This window comes from Hypanus sabinus, chromosome 24 (assembly GCF_030144855.1).
Source record: "Hypanus sabinus isolate sHypSab1 chromosome 24, sHypSab1.hap1, whole genome shotgun sequence".
NCBI classification, from domain to species: domain Eukaryota; kingdom Metazoa; phylum Chordata; class Chondrichthyes; order Myliobatiformes; family Dasyatidae; genus Hypanus; species Hypanus sabinus.
In genome coordinates, this window is record NC_082729.1 from 16,534,401 (window position 1) to 16,544,487 (window position 10,087).

Genomic DNA, 10,087 nt, shown 5'->3' on the forward strand with positions numbered 1-10,087 from the left:
CTTTGGTATAAGAAACCAACTCAATCACAAATTCAACCAGAATGACAATTTCGGCCAAAGATTCTATTGCAGCCTCAACAACAGCAACTTTACCAACAATTCAAACCACAGTTCGACCACAGATTCAATGACAAGGTCAACCCCCTATCTCACAAAGAATAGGAAATTTTTTATCTTTAGCGGCACAATTTCTGATGTGGACATATGGTCACGGTCTCGGAATGACCATGCCCTTCCTTGCAGCCCTCATTTGTCTTGATAGAGCAAAAACCAAATGGCTTATATGTTAATTTGCGAGTTGGAAATGAACGCATCGAATTCTTACTGACACGGGAGAAGAACTAACATGCATAACCAAGGCTATTGCCCAAAATTGCAATGTGCCATTGACTAACATTTGTAAATATTCATACGGTGCTGGAGGACAGAGAATTGGTGTCATCAAAAAGCAGACTAGTTGAAGTACAATTGGGTCCTCACCTACGAGAAATACAATTTTGGGTGGGAGATATCTCACAACCTCTTCTTGGTACAGTCCCGCTTGGTGGTGTAATAACATCAGCGCCGGACTCCGGGGCGAAGGTTCCCGGGTTCCAATCCAAGTTGGGTTGAGCATTGAGCAAGCAACTTGGCCTTGTGAAAGCAAGAATAGCTTGCTACGGAAACACTGTCATGATGGTGCCCCGATAACTCCACTGCCGAGTTAAGGGCTACTCTCCTTCTTCTGGTACAGATGTCATTTTGACTTTAAATTCTACTCTTGAAATCATGGAGGGTACAATTATCTAGAATCTCATGAGTTTGGAAAAATCTGAATTAACCTGCCATCCCCTATGGTCACAAGACAAAAATGACTGTGGCCTGCTGGAAATGGATCCTGTTAAGTTTACTGAGGAGATGGCACCTAGTACCAAGCCATATCCTCTAAGCAGAACATCTATAGAAGGCATCATATGTATTGTCAATCAGCTGGAGAAATGAGCGATTCTTGTCAAGGCCTTTCAAGAAGATGAGTGGCACTTGGAGACTAACAGTGGACTACAGGAACGCCAGCCAATGTATTGTCAGGTTAATCCCTCTGGTGGCAGATCCATCTCTACCTTCAACACCCTGAGCCCGTTATCTAAGTAGTTCAGTTATTGATATGGCCAATAGTTTACAGTTGGTACCATTGGTCTGAATGTCAACCCTGGTTGGCTTTTACAGTTGATGGTCAACAGTATCAGTGAACGATGCTACCACAGGGTCTTCACAATAGTCCCATTGTCTACCACATAGTCCTTGAGCCAACATCCAAGGGACTTTCCAGGCACTGACTCAACTATTGTGCAATATGTCGATGATCTGTTGATTGCCTCCAAGGCTGCACTATCATGAGGAAGGCGTACTGTGGTCTAGAAGCTCTTCCTCTGGTTTTAAGTAGCATCAGAGCAACCCCAAACTAGAAAACAAAACTGAGTCCATATGAAGTAGTAACGGGGTGACCGATGTCACTACTGGAAGCTCTCAATCTCAGAGAGGCTGATGTACATGTTATGGTAGATGGTTCAGTTGATTATTGTGTGAAACTAACCTAATTTGTTCAGTTTGCTTCTCTACAGTTTTCTGCTGCTTGGAGAGGTCCATCGGAAGGAGGACTCTTGTTTTCTGGAGAGTGGGTCTTGGTCAAGAAACCACACAGGAATCACTGGCTCAGTGGGAAGGCCCTTCCTAAATTCTGTTAATTACAAACTGACAGTCAAAGTAGAAGGTAAAAGTAAGTGGATACATACCAGCCACTGCAAGCAAGGTAAAATTACACCAGATTAAGACAAGTGGTGTGAGATTTCAAGTGATCATCACTGAATAATCCAAACTTGGTTAAGTATGCCTGGTGTGTCCAATCAAGGCGTGATGCTATGCTTTGATATTATTCAACTGAACTGAAAAAGTAACTTTTTCTGCCTCTGTGTCATGATTTTAAATGTATGATTTAGAATCAAGGGGATGGGGAGAGTTGTTTTTTTTAAATGAAGTATTAGATGAGTTAATGAGTTTTTAGCAAGACAATGTTTAGTTTCACTACAAATAATTTGTATTTCACAATATGTGATGTTAGACTCCACCTATTGGTGGTAAAACAGCATAGCAGTTACATTATTTATCATCTTTCACTGTGTCCTTTATAGGTCCTCACCTATCTAGGAATTTGCTTTTGTATCAGTATAAAAGTATAAAAGTATCGGCAAGAATCACCAGCTTGTCTTTGTTCGCAAACGACAGAAAATCCGCAGGTGCTGGAAATCCGAGCAACACACACAAAAGGCTGGAGGAACTCAGCAGGCCAGGCAGCATCCATGGAAAAAAGTATGCAGCTTGTCTTTGTTCTCAGTTCTTTAGTTTCAGGTGCTCTGTGCCTGTTTCTTTGTTTAAGCTTTCAATAAATGATCGTGAAGTGACAAGTTTTCAACTGAAAAAGGATCGAGCGCTTGCCCGGCATATCTGATGCATGAACTCTTCTTGGGCTTCCAGCCTGGTAAAGGTATCAATTTTAACTGAAGATTCGATGACAAACTCTGCCATCTTCAGCAGAGATAATGCCTAGGGATATTGATATACTTGACGATGGGGGTACATATACCACTGGACTAGACATGCCTAGGCATCATCCCTGATGAAGATGGCAGAGTTTATCAGCGAAAAGTTGGTGAAAATTGATACCGGTACCAGGCTAGAAGCCCAAGATGAATTTATTCACATTTTCAACTCATTCTGTTACTCCTAAATGAACCAGCGGATCAAAAATCACCAGATCCAACAAGTCATAGAACACTTCAGCCCATCTAGTCCCATTGACCTGAACTTAGACTTGTCTCCTGAGAAAGTATAGATGCAAAAATTCCATTTAAGATCTCCCCCATCTCTTTGGCTCCATGCATAGATCACTGCTCCGATTTTCCAAAGGACCAATTTTGTCCCTTGTTGTGCTTTTACTCTTATTATAACTGCAGAAGCCCTCAGGATTCACCTTCACCTTGTCTGCTACAGCAGCCTCATGTCTGCCCTCTCCCAATGTCCTTAAGTGTCCTCTTGCATTTCTTCTACTCACGTATCTCATTTGTTCCTGTCTGCCTTTCCCTGCTAGGCACTTTCATTTGTTTTCTTAACCAGAGCCTCATCTTGAAAACCAAGGTTCTCGAAACCTGTTATCCTTCCCTTTTACTCTACCAGGAGCATATAAAATACGTATTCTCAAAAATCTCACTTTTGAGGGCCTCTCACTGACCAACTACACATGTCCCAATTCACACTTTCCAGATCTTTTTCAATACCTCCAAATTTGGCCTTTCTTCAATTTAGAATCTTAACCTGAGAAACAGACAGATCCTTTTTCATAATTTCCTTGAAACTAATGGCATTATGATGACTAGATGCAAAGCGTTCCCCTACACAAACTCCAGTCATCCGCCCGCTCTCATTCCCTAATAGGTCTCAATCACACTCTCTCCACTTTGGATGTCTGTGTATTGAATAAGGAAACATTTCCTGAATACATTTGAAAAGCTTTTTCCTCTCCAGCCCTTTGACAGTATGAGAGTCCCAGTCAATATGTGGCAAGTTAAAATACATCTACTATCACAACCTTAAGTTTCTTGCAACAGTCTGCGACCTCTCGACAAATTTGCTCCTCTAAATCCCACAGACTGTCGGTAGGTCAATAGCATAATCCCATTAAAGTGGTTATAACTTTCTTATTTCTCCATTCTATCCATAAAGCTGCTCCGGAGGAGTCTCCAGTCTGCCCTGACTGAGCACTGCCGTGATATTTTCCCCGACTAGTAAAGCTAACACTCCCCATTTAATCCCTCCTGCTCTATCACGTCTTAACCAACAGAACCCTGGAACACTGAGCTGCCAGACCTGCAACCAAGTCTCACTACTGGCTGCAATGTTATAATTCCACGTGTTGATCCATACTCTAAGCTGATTCTCCTTTCCTACGATGAACCTTGCAGCAAAATATACATGGTTCAGAACACTAGTCTCACCATGTTCGCCCTTTTGACCCCTGACTTTGTATGTCGGCTTTACACCATCTTCCTCCACAACGACTCCACTATCTGCTCTGGTGCTCTGATTCCCATCCCCTTGCAACTCCAGTTTAGCCTCTTCCCTGCATTCCCTCCCTTTGCAACACTAGTAAACCTTCCTGCTAGGATATTAGCCCCCCCCCTCCAGTTAATGTCCCACCTGCCCTGGAAGAGAGCCGAGAGATGCAACAATCTGACACTCTCCCTCCTGCACCAATACTTTAGCCAGGTGTACATGCACGATCTTTCCATTTCTGGCCTCATTTGCACATGTAATGGGTAGCAATCCTGACATCACAACCCTAGAGGTCCTGTCCTTTAAGAACATAAGATATAGGAGCAGAACTAGGCCATTTCGCCCCATCGAGTCTGCTCCGCCATTTCATCATGGCTGACCCAGTTTTCCGTCTCAGTCCCAATCTCCTACCTTCTCCTCATATCCCTCCATGCCCTAACTTAGCGCCTAACTCCCTGAACTCACTTTGCCCGACCTCTCCACCCCTCCTACCCACATCATTGGTACCGATGTAGATCCTGGCCATTGGCTGTTAACCCTCCGGCTTAAAAGTGCTGTGGTCCCGATCTGAGATTTCTCTGAACCTGGCATCCCGGAGGCATGTACCACAGAACCTGCTTTCTGTTCCCCCAGCCGATAAACCTTCTGTCATTGAAGCCCACCTCTTCTCCCCCTTCCATTCTCAGTCACAGAGCCAGAGACTTGACTGGTGTGGCTTTCTTCTGGCAGATCACCCCCCAACAATATTCATTCTCCTCAAGGAATGAATGTTGAGGCAAATGGCCACAGGGGTGCTCTACTCTAGCAACCTATCCCATTTCCCCCTCCTGATGATCTCCCAGTTACCTGTGTCCTGCAATTTAGGTGTAACAACCTTTCTGTATGTCCTGTCTATCAACTCCTTAGCTTCCCATATGATCCAGACTTCATCCAGTTCCAACAACTCCTTAACTGTTTAACAAAGCAAGCTCCCACAAGCAATATAAGGTCAACATATATTGTCTATCAACAGTCGAAATCCACCCAAGTTTTTCTCTGTCAATCAGCTCCCAAATGTTGCTACTCTTGTCATTCATTGTCACACCTCCTGCTCTGTTTCCCTGGTCCTCATCATATGCCGTTACCCCTACCACTGGCCAGATCCCCGAGCTCTGCCCTGTGCTGACCTGTCTCTGGCTTCTGACCCTGCTCCACTGAACGTACAACGAATAGTTCCCCATTCTGCTTTCAGACTTTAGAGGACAGTAGTGCATTCCAACACCCCTTTAGAAGCAGTGAAAATGACCCAAAATGCTGAAGTGAGCTGGGAATAAGGAGGTTAACCACCTATATCGTTCTTCCTTGCCCGAGGGCTCATCTTTGTCTTCAGTCTGCAGAAAATCTTGCAGGAAATACACGGGAGACCTCCGTTTGGAACCCATCAGCACCGGGAGAGCGAGGGGTGAACAGCAGAAGTGGATTAAAAAGGATTATTGTGGAACAGAAACTCTGGCAGGGACACAGCTGGGCTGAGTTGACTCCTTACTGCACACTGGATGTGTTGTAGATTTACTAAACACCCGAGGCAGGGTTTAAAATAGAATTGATTTATTAGTCACAGATCCAGAATATTAAACTCCAGTCCTATTAAAGTTGGACATTAACAGAAGAAGCTCCTCCCATGCCCGGTGACCAGGGTGCAGAACTGGGTGTGATGAGCAGCAATAATTGCAGAGTTTGACAACAGTCACTTTTGATCTTCCCTCTGGATTCAGCAACCACAATGGTTAAATATCCAGCATGCAGCTTATTTAAACCTTTTCCCCCAGTGTGAACTGTCACAAGGTAAGATGATCGAGTGAATCCCTTCTCACATTCAGAACAGGTGAATGGTCTCTCCCCAGTGTGAACTCGCTGGTGTGCCAGTAGGCCAGGCGAATTAGTAAATCCCTTCCCAGAGTCTGAGCAGGTAAACAGCTTCTTTCCAGTGTCAACTCGCTGATTTACCTTCACTTGAGTTTTCGAGTGAATCCCTCCCCATAGTCTGAGCGGAGAATGGCCTCTACCCAGTGTGAACTAACTGGTGTGTCAGCAGGTTAAATGACTGAGTGAATCTCTTCCCACAGTCTGAGCAGAGGAACGGCCTCTCCCCAGTGTGAACTCGCTGGTGTCTCTGTAAGTTGGACGAGTGAGTGAATCCCTTCCCACATTCTGAGCAGGTGAATGGCCTCTCTCCGGTGTGAACCGACTGGTGAGCCAGTAGGTGGGATGACTGAGTGAATCCCTTCCCACAGTCTGTGCAGATGAACGGCTTCTCCCCAGTGTGAATTCGCTGATGTACTTTCAATTGAGATGACTGAGTGAATCCCTTCCCACAGTCTGAACAGGTGAATGGCCTCTCCCCATTGTGAACAGACTGGTGTTTATGCAGATGGGATGATTGAGTGAACCCCTTGCCACAGTCTGAGCAGGTGAACGGCTTCTCCCCAGTGTGAACTCGCTGATGTACCTTCAGTTGAGATGACTGAGTGAATCTCTTCCCACAGTCTGAACAGGTGAATGGCCTCTCCCCAGTATGAACTGACTGGTGTCTCTGTAGGCTGGATGACCGAGTGAATCCCTTCCCACACATAGAACAGCTGAACGGTCTCTCCCCAGAGTGAACTCGCTGGTCTCTCTGTAGGTCAGACGATTGAGAGAATCCCATCCCACAATCTGAGCAGGCGAAAGGCCTCTCCACGGTGTGAACTCGCTGGTGTGTCTGCAGATGGGATGAGTGAGTGAATCCTTTCTCACAGCTCTCTATGAATTCCCTGGCAATGCATTGAGTCAGATATCAGACATAGTGAAAAGCTCGCACAGTCAATGCCGTTGAAGGACTGGACTGATCTCCTGTGAATAAATGCCAGTGTGTTCTCAGTACCCTGTGCCAGTCAATTTCACTGGATTACAACAGAAAACTTCATTTCAAACAAAAAACACGTTTCCAGCTGGGATGAGATACCTCTTCATTTCCAACAATCAATAATGAATGTGGTGTTACAAAGGAAATATCTGGTCACTCCTTAAATATCTCAACAGAGACAGCAAATCTGACGTGTTGTGGTGTTTGAGATTCCTCTGCAGAAATTATTTGTAGCTGCGAATCTGTAAAGAGATTTACAAATTACTTCACAAGGTGAAGGATTGCATTTCAGACAAAACTATTGTTGGCAGACTTGCAGATGGTGATGAGAGGGCGTACAGGAGCAAGACAGATCGGCTGGTTGAGTGGTGTTGCAGCAACAGCCTTACACAACGTCAGTAAGACCAAGGAACTAATTGCGGACTTCAGAAAGGGTAAGGTGAGGGAACACACCCAATTCTCACAGAGGGATCAGAAGCGAAGAGAGAGTGAGCAATTTCAAGTTCCTGGGTGTCAATATCTCTGAGGACTTAACCTGGACCCAACGTATTGATGCGGCTATAAAGAAGGCAAGACAGTGGCTATACTTCACGAGGAGTATGAGGAGATTTGGTATGTTACCAAAGGCGCATGCAAATTTCTACAGATGTACCAGACAGAGCATTCTACCTGGCTGCATCGCCGTCTGGGGAAGGAGGGGCCACTGCACAGGATTCAAATAAGCTGCAGAGAGTTGTGAACTTAATCAGCTCCATCACGGGCACCGGCCTCCGGAACATCCTCAAGGAGCGACGCCTCAAAAAGGTGGCATCCACCATCAAGGAGCCCCATCACCCAGGTCATGCCTTGTTCCCACTGCTACCAACACAGAGGAGATACAGGACCCTGAAAGCACACAGTCAGCGATTCAGGAACAGCTTCTTCCCCTCTGCCATCTGATTTCTGAATGGACATTGAACCCATGAACACTACCTCGCTACTTACCGTTTTTTTTAATTTTTGCACTACTTATTTAACTATTAAATATATACTGACTGTATTTAATGTTTTTTTTTCTATTATTATGTATTGTGCTGTACTGCTGCCACAAAGGCAACAAACCTTATGACATATGCCGGTGATATTAAACCTGATTCTGGTAATTTTCACTCTGTCTGGTGAGCTCTGACATCACACTGTTACAGCGAGTTTCAACCCAAGTAAGGGAAAGAAGTCCTCTTCTAACTGGCCATCGAATTCTCTGACAGTCTGTATCAGAATGGGCCATTTCTCCCCACCTTCAATCTGTGACTTGTGTCAGATTGCCCCCCTCCATTAGTATTGTTCACTGTTCCCTCCAAGCTGCCTGGGAGTGTGGCAGCACAGGAACTGAAATGCCCCCACACACATAACCTTTGTTACCACACAGATGGAATTTCCTTTCGTATAATGTTAATTTATATTGCTGCACAGTTTTCAGGCTGCGACAAAGCTTCCTGCTCAGCCCAATGGCTGGTCTGCACAGCTCTGGAAAAAAAATAGGGAACTTTGGTAATATTTCAAGTTCTGGTCAAGTCCCACAATGCCACAGAGAGCACATAGCTGATCTTAGGGACTTTCTAATGACTCTGACCCCCCCACACCATTCCAGATGATTGACGGGGGGGGGGGGTGATCTAATCAATGGCAATACCAATGAATATGAAGGGATGGGCAGCAGGATGTCTCATTGGAGTGTGTGGCACTTTACCCATGTGAAAGCTCCAAGTCACTTGTTACCCGGGACAAAGGTGTGATATCATTAAGTACCCAGAAAGAATGGGATGATCTCACGGGTAGAAAGGTCCAGAAAAACAGGAGTTAGAACAAAGATGATCTTCTCAAGAACTAAAGCCGATGGAAGGATTTTATTCCCCCGCCCCCCAAGTTCCCAATCGTTGGATTTAGAAGGCAACTGTCTGAGCGATCCAACCGTTCCCAATCCCTCCGCCTTCGCTCATCAGCAGAAAACTCCTCCGGGCCTGGGTATGGATCGTGGGGCTGAGAGAGGTGGAAAGGATCGGGGGCTGTCCCGGGCTGCAGGGCTACGGTGTGTCCGGAACTCGGGACAATTGTCCCTCACTCGGGGGTGCCGGTGAAACCCCCACCCGAACCCGCTCCTACCTGCTGTCGGTCCTCGGGAGCCTTTTGTCCACCCAGCGCGCGCTTTGGGGACGCGCCTTGACCCTTACGCCTGCGCATTTGATCGCTGGGTCACCGGCGGCAAATTCTAGAGCGCGGAGGCTTCTGGGTAATCAGGATGTCATTAAAGGTGCCTCCCAAGCACTGGTTTCACGCCACATGACTCAAAGACGGTTAACAGTTCCAAGTAGAAAACCCAGCAGCTTTAATGCAGCAAGCTCTCACAGACAATACACTCACTATCAACACTAGATTATTATAAACTAAAGTTGCAGGGGAGAGGAACCAGAGTGGCAGAACAGATAGTGGAGCGGTTGTGGAGACAGACGTTTCAAGACCTCAGACAAAGTCAAGAATCAAAAGGTTAAGCATGGTGCAATTAATATTCTAAGCCGTGTATACTTCAATGCAAACAATATTGATGGAAAAGCAGATTGGTGGTACTGAAGAATAAATTCTGACCATGTTAATGGGGCTATATTATAGACCACCCAACTGTCCATGGGATTTAGATCAACGAACTTGACAGCAATTGCTGGCTGTTGCACGAAACAGAAGGTTGTTATATTAGGTGCTTTTAATTTTCCACATTTTGACTGGGACTCCAAATCTAAGTTGGATCGAGTACGTCAAATGTGTTCAGGGAAATTTTCTTTAATCAGTATATAGAAGTCCAATTGAGGGAGTGTGCCATACTTGATCTACTGTCAGGGAATGAGACAGGGCAGGTGACAGAAGTTTGTGTCAGGAAACATTTTGCATCTAGTGATCATAATCCCATTAGTTTCAAAATAAATATGCAAAAAGATAGCGTTTCTTTCCCCCAGGAAGATATCAGGAAAGTTATCAATGCAGGGAGATGGATGGTGTCTGCATAGACTTTAATAAGACATTTGACAGGGTCCCACATGGAAGGATGGTTCAGTCTTTGGGCACTCAGGATGAAGTAGTAAATTA

General features: G+C 45.3%; 1 protein-coding gene across 2 annotated transcripts; it reads right to left on the reverse strand.

Annotated features, from left to right (window-relative positions):
- Positions 1 to 2,129: 2,129 nt before the first annotated feature.
- Positions 2,130 to 9,200, reverse strand: LOC132380500 (zinc finger protein 239-like). 2 transcript variants are annotated; one of them, XM_059949357.1, is made up of 3 exons: positions 9,113 to 9,169; positions 7,640 to 7,855; positions 2,130 to 7,212 (listed from the first exon to the last, which is right to left on the reverse strand). In XM_059949357.1, the coding sequence occupies exon 3, from the start codon at positions 6,770 to 6,772 to the stop codon at positions 6,128 to 6,130; it is 645 nt and encodes a 214-aa protein (XP_059805340.1). In that variant the 5' UTR covers positions 6,773 to 7,212; positions 7,640 to 7,855; positions 9,113 to 9,169; the 3' UTR covers positions 2,130 to 6,127. The 2 variants fall into 2 exon arrangements, with proteins under 2 accessions (XP_059805340.1, XP_059805339.1); XM_059949356.1 differs by lacking the exon at positions 7,640 to 7,855 and having other exon boundaries at positions 9,113 to 9,200.
- Between the last annotated feature and the right edge of the window lie 887 nt (positions 9,201 to 10,087).